Genomic DNA, 22,711 nt, shown 5'->3' on the forward strand with positions numbered 1-22,711 from the left:
TTCATCTCTTCTCTCCTTTAAACATTTCCAATTAGCCACAGCCTCCCCAAATTAATACCTTAAAGTGCATACCAAGCTAAGTTTATTCATGAACCAACCTCAGTTTGGAAATTATTTCAGGAGTTATTCAAAACAGATAAAGAGAGGAATGAAAAGCAAGTCAGAATGACGACATAGAACAGGCCAGACCAAACACACAAAGGTACATAATAGAGAAGAACTCACTGCCAGATTTGTAGGTTACAGTTTCTGTTATCAACACTGACTGTTGACCAAGCAAAGAGAGAGGATCTGCCATATGCCACAGGGTCTATCAATAGGAGAACTGAACAAACAAAAACTCAGGTAGCCTATAAAAGGAAACACAGGTGTTGCTAGCACTGAACAGAGAACTGGGAAGATCGCTTGATGTAGTAGATTATGTCTTGATCAACCTTCTCACTGTGAATGCAAATTGCAGTTTCGTTGCCACTCCTGACAGTGCTACCCACAGAAGGGAGAAGGTGCAACATACAGAATTCAGAAAGGACAGTTCCAAGGAAAGGCAGTCAGGAAAAAGGCTCCAGATAGTTCTTAAGCACAGGGATAAAACAGATTTAACAGAAATGAATTCCATATATTGAGCTACATATTCTCAAGGATAATTTATTTCTTTCTTTTTTCTTTTCTTTTTTTTTTTTTTTTTTTTTTTTTTTTTTTTTTTTTTTTTTTTTTTTGAGACAAGATTTCTCTGTGTAGCCTTGGCTGTCCTGGACTTGCTTTGTAGACCAGGCTGGCCTCAAACTCACAAACATCCACCTGCCACTGCTTCCTGGAGTGCTAGGATTACTAGCGTGTGACCCTATGCTGGCTATGTTAATTTTTTTAATACATTTATTTATTTTAATGAATTGGAGTTACAGACAATTGTGAGCTGCCATGAGGGTACTGGGAATTGAACCTGGGTCCTCTGGAAGGGCAGCCAGTGCTCTTAACCACTAAGCCATCTCTCCAGCCCCATTAATTTCTTAATAAAAATAAAAATAATGAAAGGCCCAGCAGGGGGTCTAACTACCGGAAGGTTTGTGAAGGAGACTCTGAGGCTGGGAATCGCTGTAATTAACAAGAGGTTTTATTTACACCACTGTGCTGGGGCTAACTCCACATCCAGATTAGAGTCAGCACGGACTCTCAGTAGCCTCCAGTTTTTAAAGGGGTAGACGAGGGGTTTACAGGTCTGACATCATGGGAGTGGATATAGGGTCTATTGTGGGCACCAGGTCCAGTCAGCTAGATATCTGGGGTATATCTGTTTTTTTCTGATATGTGCAGATTCAGCTATTGTTAAAGGTGGGAAAAGGATTAGTACATTTTGTGGTTAGACTAGACCATTGTTAAAGGTGGGAAAAGCAATTTGCTCATCCTGTGGTCTCTCTGAGAAACAGGGCTATGTGTCTTTAGTCAAAAGGACAGGGGCTGTTTGGGGAGGGGAATTAGGACCATCTGGATCCGCTGCTATTTCCTTCTGTAACCCGGTGGAGGTCTTCTCCTTATCTCTGTCCGTGCATATGGCTAGAGTCAGGAGGGGCTATTATATTCTCCTGTTCTCTGGAAGAGTACTGAGAGAATTAAAAAATATAGGTTATAAGGCTAGTCTGATTCTTTCAATAAGAAAATTGGAGCCAGTCAGACAGCTCAGTTATTAAAAGTCAAGCCTGACTACCTGACTACTTGAGTTTGAGCCTGATAACACACAGGTTAGAAAGAAAAAGCCAAGCCATACAAGTTGTTCTCTGACATCCACATCAGTACATACGTGTGTTCATCAGTAAAGGAAGTCAGGACAGGAACTGAACCACAGCAGGAACCTGGAGGCAGGAGCTGATGCAGAGGCTGTGGATGCCTGCTGCTCTTCACTGGCTTGCTCAGCCTGGGTTTTCATAGAATGCAGGACCCCCAGCACGGGGATGGCGCCACCCACAATGGACTTGGTTCTAGCTCATTGATTACTAATTAGGAAAATGTCCTAAAGATTTGCCTACAGCCTGATCTTATGAAAACATTTTCTTAATTGAGATTCCCTCCTCTCAATGATTAGCTGGTGTCAAGTTGACAAAAAACTATTCAGCACAAACAAAATAGCAAAGAAGTTTAGGTTACGTAATCTGAAAAGAACCTAGAAGCTCTTTGCCTTGGGCTAAGCAATGTACTGAGCAATTCTCTAAGAAAACAGGTCTGGCTTCCCTGGATCAGGACGGGAGGCCTAGATAGCACCAGAGGTAAAACAGCTGGAGTTCTCACATGGTTATCAGTAATGTAAATAGTTTGGTCCCTGTGGAGAAAAGACTGGCTGAAAAACTGAACATAGTATGTCACAAGACCTTTCTATTTTATTCCTGCTCACTCAAGATAAATATATTTTTTAAAAGATAAATTCACTTGGGAAGCTGAGACAGACAAATTCCAACTTTGGGGCCATCTTGACCTGTATAGTGATAAGAAAACAAAATCCAGGCACATTCTCAAAAGGTCTTGTGCATAGAAGTTTATAGCAGCATTACTGTAACAATTAAAAGCTAGAAAAAGCTTGATTTCCATAATGGTCACATGAACTGTGTGTCTCCATATGATAGAAAATACGAGGGGAATGTGACAGATACAGCTTGGGTGAATCTCAAACATATCATGCTGACAAAAACCCAATAGAGGAAAAATAACAGGGAAATTTAAAAGCAAGCTGGATTTGAGTCACATGGATTCCTTGCTGCTATTGGCACAGTAGAGGTAATCCAATGTGCACAGATGCGATTTTATTTGTGCATTTAAAATTTTACATCTAGGTCATCTGTATTTGTCATTCTTTTTTCCTTTTTAAAGAAGATATATTTTTACTATTCTAAAATTATGGACATGTGTAAGTGTGAACAGGTACTTGTGTGGGCCAAGTGTTAGACCTCCTTGGACCGGAGCTGGAGTTAGAAGCAGTTGTAAGCTGCCTGGTGTGGGTGCTGGGAATTGAACTAAGGTCTACATCCTCTAAACCACAGAGCTGTCTCTCTAGCTCTGTCTGTCTGTCATGAATAACTTGCAGATTTGAAAGTTCTTCATGAGAAGATGAGTGGAAAAAACACTTCCCTTAAAACAGAGGATGTAGCAGTTGGCAAGAGGCTGGATGAAAGGGAATACTGCTAAAGAGGACATCAGGCAATGAGAGCGACTCTGTTTCATTGTGAAAGATACCATACTGAGGCCAACAGTCTTAACAAAGAATTCAAGTCTAGGAAGAGACAAAGACAGTCTATGGTGGAGAAAATGAGAACGGTGGATAGCTCTGGTAAAGTGGGGTAGGGAAGCATGCACAAGCATGAGGACTACAATTCAGACCCTATGTGAGAACCAGGTGTTGTGGCTAGCATCTGTAATCTCGAGCTGGGGGATGGGCTGGTGGACACATGCAGACCACAGAGCGGATTGGCCAGCCAACCTAAGCAAACCAGAGAGATCCAGATTCAGTGAGAGACCCTAGGGCTCATCAAGTAAGGTGGAGAGCAATTGAGGAAGACACCCTACATCAGCCTCTGGTAGACACACACACATGCACATATGTGTGTACACACGAGCGTGTGTGTGTGTGTGTGTGTGTGTGTGTGTGTGTGTGTGTCACAGATATGTATCACTCACCTATACACACATAATAAAAATGTACAGAGAGGTATGTGGATGATAAATGACAAGGCAGGTGAAGTTATTTTGTTGAAGGCAAATCTAGGTAGTAGATTTTTTAAATCCAGAAGAAATTAGAAGTCTTGACTGTGGATATAATGTTCTTGTGGAATGTATACAATTCACCCTTGTTCATTCAAATGCTGATTTCTCTGCCCCACTATTTGGTTTCAATCCAGACATTTCATTGTGATGCTTATTCTAAGCATTATCTGTTCAAATTTGTGTAAACATGTCACCATCTGCTCTCTGTATTGTCAATTAAACACCAGCCACAATGCTGAGCAGTGGAGAGAATAGGGTCCAGAGGGGAGGAGAAGGAATCGAGTAGGGGAAGTAGGAGAGCAGAGATGGGCAGGAGAGGACTTGGAACCAGGAGGAGAGATGAACTAACCGGACCTAAGATATGACTAAAAGTAAGTATAATGTGGGAAATTTGAATGGGAGGAAGCTAACTATTGCAACCAGAATTGTGCTCTAGGTTAATTAAATAAATCCTAGTCTCTGTGTGGTGATTTGGGTGTACAGCTGGTTTAGGAATAACTGCTGTTTAATTAAAAGATAAATCAATAATGAATATTAATATCAACAACACTTGACTAAAATATTGTCCAAAGATAGAAATGGACATAGATAGAAATAGATCGATGTCCTTAGGATGTTTATGATTAGCCTAATGCAGATTTTAAAAATGTTTTAAATAGTACAAGTCAATCTTTAGGAAAATTCAAATGAAATAATCCTAAACAATGTAATCATCAGCTGACCTGTCCCTTTCAAAACGCTATGACTGCAGTATTAAGTAAAATCCATAGGTGGCAGAGGAAAGGAAGCACAGAAAATGGGCACCTTTCTAATTCAAATGAATAAGAGGTTGTGGATACTGACAGACCTTTAAATCAAAATTCACAAGTCACAGAACTAAGTTCAGTTTTGTGTGGAGTGACCTTTACCTAGGGATTATTCACTCAGGTAAGAAATAATGTGGTAGAAGGTTTTCTGTGCTTATTTGCACTGTGTAGAGACTATTTTTAGTTATGTGCAAAAGCAGCTACACAAGGACCTCTCACTGATGAGTGCTGGACTGCATGCACCCATCATTCCACTGGTCTTCAGTGAGCTTACCTCTCCCACCACCCACAGGGAGCAGAAGCCATGCTCCTGGCCAAAGCACATCACTGTTCATAAATATATAAGCACCATTTCTCTTACAGTGAGCAAATGCCTTACCTGCTGTGGTGAAGATGTCAAAGTAGCAATTGAGAAAATGAGGTAAAGAAAAAAAACTATAATATAATTTCTAAGAGGCTAATAAGTGAGCAGACCAGACATATGTGATTTATTCACAGAAATCAACATGTTTATACATAGGACGAAGCTCGTGATTATTCTGCTTGAGCAGCCCTTGGTTATCTTCAATAATTTTCCAAAGTGATTCCTTCATTTAGCCAGTTCCTCTCCCCTTTCATCCTCTCATCTATGCTTGTGATGACATGAAGCTGTGATTTAAGAAAATGTCTAATATGTTTTTTAGAAGGAAAATGAATGAGAAAACATGGGAGGCCATTGAAAATGCATGCTCAGTCAGGACACCACAGAGATGCATGCACATCCACACTCGCCACTGTGCTGCTCACCTCAGCCAGACAGGAGCCAGGCTGCATCATTTACCTTTAAAACTGGTTTACTTTCCATTACAGATGGATAAAGAAAAGGTGAGATAAATCACACCCACCCACACACATATACACGGAGGGGGAGAGGAATTTCCACAGTCATTTGTTCTTTACAGAATGAAATTATATCATTTGAAGGGAAATGGCCAAACTAGAGATCACCATGTTAAGCAAAACAAGTTAACCTCACTCAGAAAGCAAATATTGCATGCTTTCCCTCAAGGATAATCTAGATTTGTATGTGTCCATGTGATAAAAGCCAGAAAGGGGTTATTTGTAGGGAGGAAGGAGACCAATGTAGGGAAGAGTAGAGAAAGGTGGCAGGAGGGGGGACGAATATGAGGGCATCTATGTATAAAAACTCCTGGGACACTCTAGGGATTTCCAGGTAAGGCATGGTACCTGAGGTATCAGATGCTATAGCAGCCACCTGCTCTCAATACCAAACTGCTCAACAGGAAGGAACACTGCTGTGGCCTAATCTGCAGGATTTGATAAGTGAGTTCCTTGGCAGTCCTTTTCTTATTCTTTTTTGAACCCAACATATCATCTGTGGGAACAAGACAGGAGAGTACTCTCACAATTTCAGGGCTTTGAATTAGTCTCTGTTAGACTTGTCTAGCAAGTTGACTCATTGGTTTCCTAACTGGGCAGTAACCAGATGTATTGGTGTCACTGGGGAGCACACCCTCCTTGAATGCTTATTCAGCTGCATTTCCAATCATTTGGACCTGCTAACCTCATTCACATTTCAATACCTATTATGATTTGAAATCTTAATTCTGCTGCTTCAAGATCACAACCCAGGAAAAGTGTTCTGTAGCAAGCAAAAGGAACTGCTGAGACAGCTGGGACAGACAGAGTTACTTGCATTGCAACTATATCCCTGCAAAAAAAATCACCTTCTGAAAATTAAGGAATTCAGAACTCCTCATATTTTTATAATAAATGTGTGTTCTACTGAAATGAAAATCAGGGTAAAGTATATGTTTCCCCAAAAACTTTTGACTCAAAACTAGGAAAAATAAATCTCTTCTATTTCTTCCAAAGTTTTCTCTTGCTCTCTGCCATACTTGTCACCCAAACTCAAAATGTTTTATTGACCAGACAATTCTTACTTAATCCTGACTCCCTTTTAGTCACCAACACAGCCTTAAACTACATGTTGTTCTTCTCTCTGGTCAATGGGGATTTTTTTTTTTTAAAGAAGCAAGTTACCTACTATGTGCAGAGTCTTGGAAGTTCAAAAAGCAAGGAGGCTGAACCTTGACTTTCATGACCTCCAAGGACAAATGCTGAAAATGAAATAAAGCAGATAAGGCCAGTGTCCACAGACCTGAGATAAGTGGCTGGTTAAGGTAAGTAGGCTGACTCTAGGGATAATGGGACAAGGGCTTTGTACAGGGAATATGTACTGTTGTGGTCAAAGATTACAGTGACATAATCATCTGGCATATGTGAGCCATGTCTTGACATGGAACTGGTGACTTAAGGGTCTGTGCGCATCCCTCCTCTTCACTGATAGATGAGTGACTATGAACAAGGCTCATCCAAGGCCAATCAGTGCCAATTATAATTGTATCTCAAGAATTTAAACTGTTAGCATGAAACAAATACTCCAGCTCTCTCATTTTTCAGGTTGAGAAACAAGAAACAAATATTTCCCTGTGTAACCCAGAAAAGTAGCTAGGGAACAAATTTGGTTTCCAGCACTGGCTATTCTAAATGTACTTTATATATGCAGTATCAGCAATAGTACACTCTCTGATGGAAAGGAAAATGCCACACTCATTCCTACCATAGCATGGCTTAGGGGTTAGAAATTAAGATTTGGGACTAGGTAAATCTGAATTCTCTATTCTCTCTTTCTCTCTTTCTTTCTTTCTTTCTTTCTTTCTTTCTTTCTTTCTTTCTTTCTTTCTTCCTTTCCTTTCACATTTATGTATTTATTATGTATACAGTGTTCTGTCTGCATGTCTGCCTGCAGGCCAGAAGAAGACTCACTATAGGTGGTTGTGAGTCACCATGTGGGTGCTGGAAATTGAACTCAGGACCTTTGGAAGAGCACTCAGTGCTTTTAACCTCTGAGCCATCTCTCCAGCCCTCCCCAGTTCTTTCTTAGAGCTGAGTGATGAGAGAAATCTCATAGCATCTGTTTCTTTTTTCTCTTTTCTTTCTCAGGATCTCTCTGGCTGTCCTGGACTCACTTTGTAGACCAGGCTGGCTTTGAACTCACAGAGATCCACCTGCCTCTGCCTGAATGCTGGGACTACAGGTGTGCACCACCACGTTCAGCTGATGTCTGTTTCTTTTTCAGTATGTGTAGACTCATTGGACCTACTGAAGGTGTATATGAGGGGTAGGGGACACACCACAGGTGCTGGATAAATTGTAGCCTTTACTGTTATCTTAAAGAAGCTTTAGGTAATAATGAATTGACTTTTATATAGGTAGCACAAGGGACCTATATATAGCACAAGGGACCTAAACTTACTCGAGCACATTCTATGACTAACTGTCCTAGAAATGTAAAGAAGAGCTGCATTGCAGTCTATTCATCCCCAACAGGGCTGATGTACTGTCATGAAGTACTGGACAGCTTTTTTATTTGTGTGCATGGGCTACCTTCTCCTAGGGGTGGGGTTCAAGAGGTCAATGTTGGACATGAGAAAGACAAGGTTTTCATAGCACAGAGGTGAGGGAGGTCCAAATGGGGGACTGGACAAGCAAAATAGGCCGAATTACAAGTCAGTCCAAACAACCTCAGGAAACAAAGACTTGGTTGCAAGGTGGGTACAATGAGGTAGTCATAACAAGGTAGTCCTAAGTTGTCATATAACAAACAAAAGTAGTGTTGCAAGATGGTTATTATACTTTTTGAAACAAGGACATGGTTGTTGTTTCCTGGAATAGGGGTTTACGGCACCATTCATAGTTACAGGTAGGGCATAGGCCAGCACTTGAGAAACAGAGGTTTAATCATAAACAGCAATGAGCCTAGTTTATCTTCACTATAAGATAGCTTTTAAGCCTAAGATAGAGGTAGGCCAGTTCATCAGTGAACACACAGAGAAGTCAATGTCATGGGAAGAGAATGTATCAGCTATGCTGCTTGAGAGGAGGCCCATGAAGCAGCACAGGGCTACGAGGAGCACTAGGACTTGGTTAGAGGGAAAAAGGGAAAGTTGAAGCCAGAGCTTTTACTGGAGCCTTCCAGAAGGCAAGCAGAGCTAACTAACTTGTATAGCTTCAGCAGGACTTTAGGCTGTTGGGGAGGCTATACTGCCTGGTAGTTGGCCTGCAGTGATTAGACAGAAGACAACTGACAGAGCATGAAAGCAATAAAATGAGGAAGTGTTTGTGGACACACATTTGGACTAGACTGTTCTGCATATGAAAGGTATATTCCTAGGCAAACTGTATTATCCTTAAGGAATTAATAAGTCTTGGAAAGGGACAGTCTCTCTCCAGGACTGTAAGTCCTCTAAAATGTCTTAACCTAAACACAGAAAAGAATAAATATTATCAATAAAGTCAAAGAAATTTCAACAAGTAGTTTCTCTTAATTCACATTCTTTTCTGTCCATCCCTCAACCACTGATCTACCGCCATTGAATACAGAAATGAATTTTAATTTATACATAATACATGGCCTTCTTTTTCAAGTTTTCATACATATGAGATGGTTTTTGCTGTCTTTTATGAGTAAAATTCATTATCCCCATCCACCACCATCACCACTGAAATTTCTAAAATCAAGTCAGAGAAGTTCAAGGGCAAGGAATCCTGTCAGAGCAGCTCATGGGGAGTCAGTCAGCCGACAGTCTTCTGTGCCTTCATAGCTGAACTATGGCTAAAATCAAACCAGAGCATGTCTCTACAACAAAATGATTATGTAACTAAAGCACTGTAACCACATCTGTGCAAACAGCATTTCTGGGTGTTCCTAACCTTTTTATTGTCTTCTCCAAAGTTATCATTCAAATCAAACTGGTTCACTTTTTGTTTTGTTTTATGTCTTCTCAAACCATTGGAAGTTGAAAACATACAGAGGTATTCTTAGGATAGGTCTCTTTTCTGTCACCAGCACAGTCAACAGACCTCAGACAAATCAAGACCACCATAAGACTGAGCCAACTGTATGGGTTTCAAACCCAGGCAGAAGCTTCTATCCAACAGCCACCTGTGCAGATCCCTGCCTGGAGAAGAACTTGTTTTGTTTCCCACCCCACTACCCAACAACAGCAAAGGAAGGTGAGGATATCCCTCTTACATCTAACACTCTGTTCTCTAGTTTACTCAGAGTACTGAAAACCTGATGATAAGAATGGTATGGAAAGAACTGGAAAAATGGAATGATGGAAGATGAAGCACACTCTGCCCCAAACTGACAATTAGAAGTTATAATTGCAGGGAGATGCCAGGAACCCTAGCATAGTACTTAGACATACTCACCTTCCTGAAGCTCAGAGAACTTTGGAGACATGCATACTGCCTAGAACCAAACATGGTTGGACTCTTAGAAATAAAAGCCATTTTGTTGATAAATTGATTTTCTTTTTTTATTTTGATGGGGCTGTTTTACTGCTTGTTTTTGAGGCAAGATCTCATGTATCTCAGGATGGTCTCAAACTTACTTTGTAGCCAAACCAAGCTTCATTCTGTTAATTTAGCTTTTGTTTTATCACAATGAAAATGCACACATTAATGGAATTCAACTTGTCCTGCAACACTAGTTCTGGAAAACAGTAATTTCTGATCTTCAAAATACCCTCTTCTCAAGAGCAGCTCCTTGGAATTATTTTAGTCTTTTGGCACTTGTGTGTACATCCCTAAATAACATATTTATTTACTACTACACATCTCTAAATAACATTATTATTTGCTACTTCTTGTCATTTTTCCCTGTCTTATGCATTATTGACCTCCCACAATGGTAGATATTGTGGTTCTTTTTCAGGACTCCTCCCCACCAGGGTGACCACTCATAATGATTTACATTCCTCTGTCTTCTCAAGGGACTTACATTTGTGATTAAAATTGTGGTTTCAGGAGATGGGATAAGACTGCTCAATGGGTAAAGGCCTGAGAACACAATGACCAGAATTTGATCCCTGGAACCCACATAGGATTGGAGAAGAGAACTGACTCCAATTTGCCCTCTGAGCTCCACATGTACACTGTGGCATGTGTACAAACACACACACACATACACATATCCCACAGCTGATCTATGTGCACACCATCATCAGTATGTAAATGCTACTTGCTGCTGAGCCACAGGATGAGGGATAATCAAGTTGCCTTATGTAACTTTTAATCTTCCCAGTAGCTGAAACTTATTTTGCTTATTCTCAGCTTTTTCCCTTCCCAATGTCCCAATGAAATCCAAGTTATATAATCTCCCTACAAGCACATACTTATGAAATAATCAATTTCATCTTCTTGAAATTTCTTCTGCATCCAACTACCCTGACTTGTCTGCCAGTTGCCATCTTGGCCTCTTCAGCCTCCTCTTCCCTATGTCCTGAGACCTATACCCCCTTTTTTTGTTTGCTCCCATCTTCCAATAAACCTAGAAGAGATAACACAAAGAAAGGAAATACATTTCATGTCTTTCTCCATTGTTTTCTAATGTTCAATACTGCTCAAACACCATTTTTAAATTCTTTAATGAACTAATTCATTTTCCCTTTCTAGAAATACATAGGCTATGATCTCCTTCTCCAGTGTTCTAACATGTTGTACTTTGTGTTTTTTCCCCATCTTTTGTCTCAACACTCACTCATGGGGACTTTCAGCTAACAAATCAATGTGATAGTTTTTATAATTAGATTTTTATGATCTAATTATAAAATCTTCTCTGGTTATTCTGTCCTCCTTTTCTGAAATCCTTATCAATTGGATGTTGGGAATCCTGAAGTCATTTCTTGATTGCCTCTTCCTCTCATATATTCTATCTCTTTGTTTGTCTAAGACAGGATCTCACTATGTCACCCTGACTGGCCTGGAACTCATTCTGGGCATCTGCCTGCCTCTGCTTCCTAAGTACTGAGGTTAAGCACATACAGCACCACAGTTTCTTTACTTTTTTTTTCAATTTTATCTTTCATCCTTTTTTTTCTAAGCCAGCACTTCTAATATATATATATATATATATATATATATATATATATATATATATATATATATATATGGAACAACAATTAAAATGGGGTTCACTGTACCCATTCTCTTTTATTCTAAAGTAGCACCAGGATTATATTCTGATGTCTTTTTAAGACCAGTGACTCTCCAATGGTTCTCTGAAGTTTTCCTCTCCTGCAGTCTGTTTCTCTGGTTGTTTTCTTCCCTAGTTGATGTTTGGGGTCGCCATTGTCTAGTTATCCTTAGCTGTTAGATTACACAATAGAGCAAAGCTCTGGACATCTCACTGGAAGGTTTGTGCAGGGAGCTAGCTCTTTTCTTCAAATGGATTCATTGTAAACAGGTCATGTGTTGCTTTGGGTTGAGATCATTTCTAAGAAAATTCTTCCAGTCTTAACTGAAGGTGAAGACTGTCTGCCCTGAGGCTCATCTGGGATAGGGACGGAGAGGGCTTTCCGTATTGCTCTTAAACTTTCACTCAATCCCACAGTTTCATCTAGGCGTGGCATGCACACTTTCCCCTCCATGATGAACTGAGCTCTCCACCTGTGAGCCAACACAAACCTTTCCTGAAGTCACTTTGGTCAGGTGTTTTGTCACAGTAATGAGACAATACAACTGTATTATGAAGGTTTATTGCAAGACTTTCAGTTCTATCCACTGATATGTATAGCCATCTTTCTGCCTCTGCCATACCATACTAATAACTGTAGTTTTGTAGTAAGTTTTGACATTGGGAAGTGTGTATCATTAATTTTTGTTCCTTTTTTGCATTATTCTGGCTGTTCTCGGCTCCAATAATTTAGATAGGGTTTTCAACATATGCAAGATGCCAGCAGGATTTTGGTAGGGACTACACTGAATCTGTAGCTCAATGTAGAGATTACTGGCTTGGGTATAATTATGTATCTTCTGAGTTACAAAGTTAAGGTGACTTTCCATTTACTAAGATCTTCAATGTCATTCAACAACGTTGTTTGGTATTTAGAAGATAAACTCTGATCCTCTTGTAAAGGCCGTTCCTAAGCTGTCCTAATAGCCCACTTTACTGCTTAAACTTTTTAATCACGTTAAAATCAAGATTTACCTTATAATCAAGAGTGCCTTAGCATTATAGCATAGTTCAATTAGCAGCATGTTTTAAAGTCTTACTGGACATAAACATTACTTAAGACAATGACTTCACAGAGTCAGTACAGCCTGACACTAATGTGAAGTGTTCACACTAATGTGAACTTGGGAAGTGGGCACCTAAACTGTCAGTAAGAACTCAGAAGAGAAGTTGCAGCTAGAACTGGAAATGCAGGGGCTGGTCTTAAGTCTGACATTCAGAGTCAGAAATGTGAATGAGATACTTTCAAGGCTAAAAAGCATAGAGACAAGAGAATCTGGGTGGCAGTCTCAAAACAAACAAAAAACAAAAAACAAATCTCAAGCAGACATTGCTAGGGAAAGAGGAGGCAACAAAAGATCTGCTGCCATTTTTCACTGTTGTCTCTAGGGAAAGCTTTACCAAGATAGGAGCTTCTCTGTGTGCTTGTTTTGGTTGTTGTTGTTGGTAGTACTGTTTTTTTTTTTGTTGTTGTTTGTTTGTTTTGTTTTTTTGAGACAGGATCTGACTTGTAGCTTAGGCTGTCCTTGAACTCACTACATAGCCTCTCAATTTGTGGCTATCCATCCTCTTGCCTCATTCTCCTGAGTACTGGGATTACAGGTGTGAGCTTCCATGCCCAGCTTGGACCTTGGCTTGTTTTCTAATAAACCCTGTGACACTTTATTAATTTAAGTATCAACTTATCCACCACAAACTGAAAAAAAAAAATCCCTCAAATATGCTGGAAAATATGCTGGTTACTCACTAATTCCTTTACCCCAGGAACCCTAAAATGCATACAAGCAGATCAATAAGCCTTTTCCATCTCCAGAGAAGCATTTTCATCTCATGATAAGATTTAGATAGAAAATCAGCAAGTAAGACATTGTATAATGTCTTAAGAGTAACTGTCTATAAGCAGAAAAGGAAAAATATTACCAGAAGTACTTGCAGCATTCAAGATGAAAACTGGAGGTATGCAAAGAATTCCTAAGGAGTTCATATCCAGCTTGCTGTCACATCCCTGTAACCAAAGCAAGACACCAGATGGTGGCAAAGCAAAGGCACCCGCCTTTCACCAACTGTCACTGCACATGAGCCCAGTCTTATCTACTGTTTTCATCCTTTCTTCTTTATTTCAAATGCCCTAAACACCACATACAATTATTCTTACACCATACTCCCCAGGCAACAGTGCTTCAACAAGGGAGTGAAGCAGCCTCCTTCAATGACAAAAAGCAGAGAAGACAAGAGGATCTGGGTGGGAATCTCAAAAATCATCAAGCATAAAGTGTGTGGATAACAAGGAGGCAGCAAAGGAAACATTGAGTTCACTGCTGTAAACTGATTCCCCAGGGAACATCTGTAAATATCTTCATTTTTAGTTGCCACAACTAAAAATGGGGTACTAATGGTATCAGGCTGGTAGAAGGCAGGGCTATCACTAAACACCTAGCAATTCCTTACAGACCTAGATTGACAAAGCTGTCCTGAGATAGAGAGCTCTACCTATAGCTTTTATCAAGTTCTCAAATGAGATATGAATAAAAAACTGGCCTTGTGAATATTTCCCTTAGGCCTCGGAGGAAAAAGAAGACAGTCCTACTTCACAACAGAGGTCACCTGACTTGTGTGTTGCACCCTGGCCTGTTACCCCCTTATTGTGGCTCCACCCAACCCCTGCAGATTTCATGGTCCATTTCCAGCGTCCATTGTCACTCGTGGCTACACAAACAGCTCTTTGTATTTTCCATCTCTAGATCCTCCAAGTATCTCATCCCACACAGCAGATTAATACAACTATAAATGTGACAACTATTAATAATTGTTACATGTTGGGTGAAGTGGTACACATCTTTAATCCCAGCACTCAGGGAGGCAGAAGCAGGTGGATCACTGTGAGTTTGAGGCCAGCCTAGTCAACAAAGCTAGTTCAGGTCAGCCAGGGCTCCACAGAGAAACCCTGTGTCAAAAAAAAAAAAAAAAAAAAAAATTGTTATTGCTTAAAAAGTTGTTATACCGTCATGATATGTCAGTTTCAATTCCTATTCTCTTTAGACACATTCTGCGTAATATCCATTTTTCAATATGTATTTTTCAGCACACTGAACACTGGCCAAACAGTAATAAAAATGAATTTACAGACTACCATCAGCAATAGTTAACAAAACTCACACAAGAAACTAAATTTTCACTAAATGTAACTAAACTTTAATGTAAACTTAAAATCGAATGAATGAAAGTAAGTACACCGCCCAGCTGTTTTGCACTTAATATTGTATCCTATTCACATGCAGTATGCAGCAAGCTAACTACTCCCTGGCTACTTTAAAGAATATTGTGACAAGGGTATCATAGTCCAGGTAAAGCAGACCATCCTATTCAACTAAAAACCGCTGGGAAAATTTGAAAGGATGCAGCTGGGCATGGTGACATAGTGATGCAGTTCCTTGGGGGAGAGGGGGGGGGGGAATCAGGAGTTCTAGGACAGTCTGTATTTATTTTAAAGGTCACAAACTAAGTTTAACGAATTAGATCTAACTGAGAAGCAGCATGTTAGAGGTAGACGGTCAATGAATACAAATATTTACGCCATTTCTAACCAACAGTAGATGTTCTCGTTGTTAATATTGCAATCGCTCTTAATCAGGTTGTCTAAATCAAGTGTGGCCCAAGCATCAGCAATCCAGCAGCTAGCCTGCATAGGCCCAGCAGGCCCGTTAAGATTTAAACGGATTATCAGGCTCAAGTCTCCAACGGAGTCCAAGTCCTGGGTAGGTCAAAATACCGTGAGCAGGGAACCAGTGAGAGAACAATGGCCGCGAGCCTGGCTAGAGGTCACGACCGAGCAGCGGCCACGCGGGGGCCCGGGCGCGTCTTCCCTGCCGGGGCGGCTAGCGCCTCAGAGGGCGCACGGCTGGCCAGGGAAGCACGAGGGCGGCGGGACCGAGGCCAGGCCGGTGAGCGAGCGAATGAGTGAGTGGCTAGCGGGCAACTCAGCCGACCACCGCCCACTGGCCCGAGGTCAAGCGGCGGCGAACGGCAGAGCGCAGACGCCACACCAAGAGCTGGCGGGAAAGAGGCAGGAGAGCGAGGGCAATGCAGTTCCTGTCCTAGGCCCCGCCCCTCCTCGCTTATGTAACAGGGGAGAGCTGCCATTAGTCTTTACTACCGGAAAGGAGTGGGCACGCCAGAGGGGCGGGGCGAAGCCGCCGCAGGAAGACGAGGGGCGGGGCCGCCGCGCTGAGGCGACTGGGAGTGCGGCGCGTCGTGCGCGGGCACGAGTGTCGGGCCTGCCTCCGGCTCAGGCGCTGCGGGCGCGCGCTGTGGCGGGTGTGCGCGGCGCGGGCTGTTGTGCTCCCGGCTCTGCTCGGTGCTTCTCAGTTGGTGCCGGAGGCCCCAGGCGGTGCGGGGCTCGGCCCTTCCTTCCCTGCTTGTCCTGCCCAGCTCCTCTTCGCGCTGCGCGGTCTCTTGGACGCCAGACCGGCCCGGCCCGGGTGAGCGGCGCCGCCGGACGCGGGAGCCGGGGCGGGAGGCACGCGGCGGCGGGAGGCCGGGGCGGGCGGCGGACTCCCCGCGGAGCAGGCGCGGGGCTGCGGGCCTCCAGGGCCTCGGGCGGGCCGGGCTGCAGCTGCGGGGTGGAGTGTGCCCCCGAATGAGTGTTCAGAGCTGGGGTCGGGCTGTGGAGCCGGCCTGGGCCTCTTCCTCTGGCTGTTTGCTGTGTGTGAGCCCGTTTCCTGGCTCTCCAGCCTCGAGAGTAAGTTGATGCGTTTTAAGAGGCCCCTTAGGGCCAGGGCTTTACTTGTTGCCTCCGTCTCAAGCGCCTTGGTTTTCCAAAAACTCTTGCTGGTTCATAGCTCATTTGCAGCCTCCTAGGAAAGCTAAAAGTTTTATTAAAAATCAGCCGGCAACTGTTTGCAAACGATATATTGCCTTTCAATTTGTCACAATCAGGGAGCAGTTTATACGTAAGATTTTGTCGAAAATACAATGGGCTGGTCGAGAGCAAATCGTAAGTTGAGTCCGAAAGCAGGTGGTTGGTTCGATTGCACTTCTGCTTTCAGAAAGGAAATCAGTGCCAGTGTGCTGTCAGAAGTTCCGAGCCTGCCCTCACGCAGCTAGCCTGGTAGAACAGATCTCCTTTGCTTAGTGTTGTGTTTTGTCTTTATTGAAGCTCATGCCTTTTTGTTACTGTTTTTGGGTGGTAAGGAAAATTGGTTAAATCTTAGGTGTTCTGTCGTGCTTTAGGAGAAGCCCTAAATGCAAAAGTTAAAAATCGTTTTTGCTTGCCTGATGACATTGTTTTTACAGTACACTATGTGAAAAGGTTATCAAAATAGCTGTTTTAACTTCTAGGTGGAAAGGAAAGTTCTGTAATTAATGATGTGCGGTTTTGTAACCCAAAAAAGCAAACAGAACCCTTAAGGACTGTCTACCAAGTAATGTCTTCACCTAAATTAGTCATATTGTATGAGTTAAGATGTATGAGACAACCTGAATATTCTAGCAGGGGTCTGATAGTAAGACAGAGGAACATTAAGAATGTTTTCAAAGCACAGGTATACATAGATTGAAGACTCACCATCAAAAATGTACTTTTAAATATGCCATTGGAGCTGGGTATAGGGACACATGCCTTTAATCTCAAAACTCAGGAGGCAGAGGCAGGTGGATCTCTGAATTCTAGGACAGCCAGAACTGCATAGTGAGACCCTTTCTCAAACAGAACAAAACAAAAAAACCCAAAATATGCCATTGGATTTAGAATCCCTAAGGCTATGGTTTAAAAACACAAGAATGAGCTCTAATTTTTGTGACAAACTGCTGATAATTTGCCTTTGGTGAAAATGGAGGTCTTATATTAGCCTAGCTTATTGAACATTCTTGTAGATAGTGAAAGACTGGATGGGCTTTTTAGGAAGGTATTAATCTTGTCCATATGTCAGACTTTGGGTTTATTGTATAATAGTGGTGGGAGTGTGTCCAGTAAGTCTGTATTTGTTCAGTTTCCATTGGGGTGGGTGGATAGGGAGGAGCACTTGAGGGTCTCTTCGAAACACTTGACTTTAAATCTAGTAGTAGTGAGGGTTGCGGTCAGAAGAGGCCAGCCCTCTTCTCTAGTAAAGTTTGTCTTTTAGTCATTTCAGAGTTTGAAATGTAATTACAGTGCTATTCAAAATGGCATTGGATCTGATTTTAATATACTTCAAAATCATTGGTCTCTCATAGATCCTGTGTGAACAGGTTTAATTTGTGCTGCCTCAACCAGAAGTCTGGTTTTAACAGGAAAATAAAAGTAACTCTTAAATGACAATTATTTTAACTCATTTTTGTTCACTCTAGGCCATCAGTAGTGAAGAGTAGAAACAACCTTTCAGCTTTGTAAAAGCCCCTTATGCTAGGGCACTAATTTGTCTCACAATATGTGCAGCCTGGCCAATGAGATGGCTCAGCAGGTGAAGGTGCTTTCCTGTCAAGTCTGAGGATCTGAGTTGGATCCCCAGGACATATATGGTAGAAGGAAAGAATGGACTGACTCTACAAATGTTCAGTGTTGAACCCCTGTGTTTCTGCATGTACACACATAATTGGTTATTTGTGTTTCCATTCAGGAAAGAAAAACTCTTAAGGAAAAATTGGGATAGGTTTAATGAAACCTAAGTATTAAAAGGAATAATTGCTGTGCCCTTATGGTCTCTCTTAGAGGATTAGCTGACAGCACTTAATTTTAAAAAGTTGTATGAATTATAAATCATAGTAGTGAATGCTAGGAGGAGGAAATAACCTTTGTAATCAAATGATAAAGGAAGCCTAAACTTTGGAGCGCCAAATATTTGAGGTTTATATCCAGTAAAGTGGGGAAGGGGCAGTAGGTATGCATATAGCTCAATAAACTTGGGGTTTATTCTGTTGGGGGTGGGACATGGTCTTGCTTTGTAGGTCAGGTTGACCAGAATGTGAGGACTTCCCAAGTAGGGGCTTTGCATTTCTATGCCCAGCGCTGAGCGTTGGTTTTGTTTTTTTGTTTTTAAACAAATGCACATACCTTATAATCATTACCTAGTTTAAGATATAGAACATTTCAACATCCTGTGAATTCTTCTCCTATCATCTCTCCCTAGTCATTGCTCTGTAAATAGCAAAGTGACCTCGTTAACCGTGGTTTTGTCTGTTTTGAACTTTCTACAATATGGTTTCTTTCTAACTAGCTTCTTTTCCTTTGGCACTGAAATACAAATTTCTTTCTTTCCTTCCTTCCATTTCTTTTTTTTTTTTTTTTTTTGAGATTGGGTCTCATTTTGTAGCCCTGGCTAGTATGGAACTCTATGTAGAACAAGCTAATCTCAATCTCAAAGAGATCTGCCTGCCTCTGCCTCCTAAATGCTGGGATTACAGGTATGTGCCTCCATGCCTGGCTAGAAATGATTACTTTTAAGTGCTGCCTGGCATTCCTCTGTGTGTTATCTGTTTTTACAACTGATAATTGAACTGTCTCTAGTTTTAGAACAGGTACTATGAACATCCTTGTATGTACCTGGTGTACATATATTTAATTCTGTTGGACATCTATTGAGGAATGCTGGGTAATAGTGTACACAACTACCAGCCAGATTGCCACAGTGGCTTTATACTTGTAATCTAGCAGCATTGTGTGTGAGTTTGAAAGTCTGTTCACATCCCTTGTTAACCATCTCTATAAAATGGATAAGTAGTCAACTCTGAGAATATTACTATATTCAAAGTGCTCTGTATTAGAATGAAGAAGTTACTCTGATGCTTAATCTTCTGTTTTTAGATATGGCTCGTGGACAGCAGAAGATTCAGTCTCAGCAGAAAAATGCCAAAAAGCAGGCTGGACAAAAGAAGAAGCAAGGACATGACCAAAAGGCTGCTGCCAAAGCTGCCTTAATATATACCTGCACAGTCTGTAGGGTAAGGGACCCTACATTCAATACTTCCTTGTAGACAGTTCTTAACCTGTGAATATGTATAGGTTAAAATTTCCCCTCTAACAAAATGGATGGTTTATTTGAACTAGTAGTTTTAAGAGTTGTTTTCCTTTAGGAATCCATCTGTAAGTCACCCATTGGAGAAACATTTTTCCTGTGGCCATGCACATTTCTTTAAGTGCTAGCTGGGAAAACGTGGATAAAGCAAAGTCTTGCCCCTTGTGTAGTATGAAGGTGTCTTCATTAAAGTTTAAAATACACTTTGGACGTTGTAAAGAAGTCATGTCTGTATATTTAGTGTTGATAAGGCTAAACTGTACAGTGCTACTGAATGTAATGCTGCCTATATAATTGTCTTTTTCCTCCCTCTCCACCAGTCCACAATTTGGGCACATATGATTCCACATAGACTATTCATTGAGGGCTCTTAGTAGAGTTAACGTGTTTAAAGAATTGTTGAAGTGCTTGCCATGTGTGAGGATGGAGACAGCTGTGTACTCCATATTTAATCCACACAGCAACCAGTGGGTTGTGCTGCTCTCATTCTCACTGTGCAGATATACAAATGAGTTGCATAGTTTCTGCAGGTGAGCCAGCAAGTTAGAAGACATGGGACCTGAGTCTAGGCAGTCCAGCTTTATTAAAGTGTAGCCTCTGTTTGTCTGTGAGGGGAAAACATAGTAGGGTTGGACTGGGTAGAAACTGTTTTTAAGCCCTGTACTTTAATAAGATTGGTGTGGATGAGCATTGATCTTGATAAGGCATAATTGCTAGACTGAAGTTAATCATCTGTTGAAGTCTTTACAAACGAAATAGACGTTCCTAACTACATGAAAAGTTCTCATTAAGAGAGGGAAATCTCTAAACTGTCAGTATCTTGACTGTGTTCAATAACAGTGATGATGAAATTTGAATGACTGACTTTTTTGACGAGGCAAGGTAAAAAATTGTTTTGTTAGGTTAGTAATAAAGACATACCTTGACCTTTGTGTGCGTGTGCAAGTGCATATCTTGTGCATACATGTGGAAATATCAGGTGTCAGTAAAGTGCTCCCCACTTTATTGTTCTGAATCAGGGTCTTTCCCGGAACCCACAGCTTACCACTTGGCTAGATTGGCTGGTCCATAAGCTGTAGGGATCCTTCTGTTTCTGTGCTGGTAACTCTAGGGTTATGAAATGTGTTACTATGCCTGGCTTTTATGTGGATGCCAAAAATCCAAATCCAGATTCTGTTGTACCTCCTGAACTGTCTCCCCAGCCTAAAAATGCACTTTAAAAAACTTAAAAACACACTGGGGAGGCTGAGGCAGGTGGGTCTGTGAGTTTGAGGTCAGCCTGGGCTACAAAGTGAGTCCAGGACAGACAGACTATTACACAAAGAAACCCTGTCTGAAAAACTCAAACAAAAAACCAGTTTAAAAACAACCTTTTTATTTCCTATTTTATGTAGTAGAGTGTTTTGAATTATAAATAAATGAAGTACTTGCCAAAGGAAGTCATTATTGTATTCTGTGTTATATGAGACTCGGTGAGCCTACAACTGAGCTGAAACATACATAGCTCTCAGGCAAAGTATGCTGTGGGCTTTAGTTTCTCTAGCATATAAAATGAGCATAAAATGAGCTAAAGGTTACTGTTAAGGTTCTGTGAGAATTAAGATAACATGCTTAATGAGTAAATGCTTTCTGTTTGCTGTTAGTGACATAAAATACTTTATGTGGCGTTCCTTTTCATATGTGAAATGTTAGGGATTTCCTTTTTGTAAGATACTTTTTCATATGGCATTCTCAGTAGGAATTTAAAAGCATTTTGCAGTAATTGTCTAGCACAAGCAAGTTCAAAGTTTTTAGCAGGTTACATGTATTTTTTTCCTGCATAAACTCTGGTTCTCTTCTGCACACTTTCTAAATTAGACACAAATGCCAGACCCCAAGACCTTCAAGCAGCACTTTGAGAGCAAGCACCCTAAGACTCCACTTCCTCCAGAACTGGCTGATGTTCAGGCATAAAGTTGTTTACAGGTAATTGATCTTCCTGTTGGTTATCTCCTCAGCTATGGAATGAATTTTTGTATCTAGCAGAGACTTTGTGTCTTAACTTTTATACCAAATCTTAATAATAGTGTTAGGGTTTTACTAGATTACTTTATAATTGGTAAAGGCCCTTTTCCCCAGACCCTTTCTTTTCCATGCCTTTTGAAACACTCGGGTTTTTACAATTATAGCCAAAAATAGGGTGTTCAGTGGATGCTGGCCAGGTTTGAGCGAAGAAAGACAGACTGTAAGAGAACAGTCATTTCAAATGTATGAGGGTCTTCCCTAGGACTTCAGAGCGATTTACTGAGTACATGTTTACATTTACAGTCTAGACAGAGCTTCTCCGTGTTAACATAGAGAGCACAGCATAGGCATACTCAATAGCGACTCCTTTGGAGTTATCAGTCTAAACTTTGTGTGTGGTTGGGGTTCTGGCCCTTCTAAATAGTGGTACCTATGCATGTATGCTTGAGAATTATTTCTACCTATACTATCCAGTTGACAAATCCACCAGGGCCTGCCATCTTGATAGTCTTTATTTTAGATATTTGAAGTGTTTCTTAGCCATTACTAAAGCTTTTCCTTATGTCTTACAGGTGAATTCATGGCACCTTTGACTCTTCTACTGTCTCAGACCTTAGGTAACAAACCTGCAGCTGCTTTTTTAAACAAACTGTTGATCAGCAAAAATAAAGGGGCTACAGAAACACTCATTTCTATGCTGTTCCCTTTGGGCTTCATGCAAAGACAATTCTGTGTAAATGTACAGTTGACTCTGATTTGGAAATCTGAAAAATCAGTCCATTCTTGTTATAAAATTTTTTTTACAATTGTAATTATATTGATGTTCATATTGTGTAAAATAACTCATTTAATAAAGTAGTGCTTTGATTTTACACCATCACAGGATAAATGGTTCTAAAAATTCTGTTCTAACTTTCCTTATTATTTGCCTTATTACAAAAATGAATTGATCAGCTTGTGTTGCAAGGAGCAATCCTCTTCCTTTCCCAGCTCAGTGGCAGGTTTGTTAAACTAGAGCAGACTCAATTCATTAAATCGTGCACATGATTTTATTGGCAGCGGATGCAGGTTAAGGAATGGCT

General features: G+C 41.0%; 1 protein-coding gene across 1 annotated transcript; it reads left to right on the forward strand.

Moving 5' to 3' along the window:
- The first annotated feature begins 15,863 nt into the window (after positions 1 to 15,863).
- Positions 15,864 to 22,509, forward strand: Znf706 (zinc finger protein 706). The gene is made up of 4 exons (XM_055626718.1): positions 15,864 to 16,115; positions 19,415 to 19,551; positions 21,483 to 21,590; positions 22,202 to 22,509. Exons 2-3 carry the CDS (start codon positions 19,417 to 19,419, stop codon positions 21,576 to 21,578), a joined length of 231 nt encoding a protein of 76 aa, XP_055482693.1. The 5' UTR covers positions 15,864 to 16,115; positions 19,415 to 19,416; the 3' UTR covers positions 21,579 to 21,590; positions 22,202 to 22,509.
- Positions 22,510 to 22,711: the final 202 nt, after the last annotated feature.

The sequence above is a fragment of the Psammomys obesus genome, unplaced genomic scaffold, assembly GCF_907164565.1.
Source record: "Psammomys obesus unplaced genomic scaffold, mPsaObe1.curated_primary_1811, whole genome shotgun sequence".
NCBI lineage: Eukaryota > Metazoa > Chordata > Mammalia > Rodentia > Muridae > Psammomys > Psammomys obesus.

Excerpts from the sequence above, each read along its gene's own strand:
- Znf706 (XM_055626718.1), top strand. The coding sequence starts at position 19,417 with ATGGCTCGTGGACAGCAGAAGATTCAGTCTCAGCAGAAAAATGCCAAA. Across the intron at positions 19,552-21,482 it reads ATACCTGCACAGTCTGTAGG|ACACAAATGCCAGACCCCAA; the intron begins GTAAGGGACCCT and ends TTTCTAAATTAG.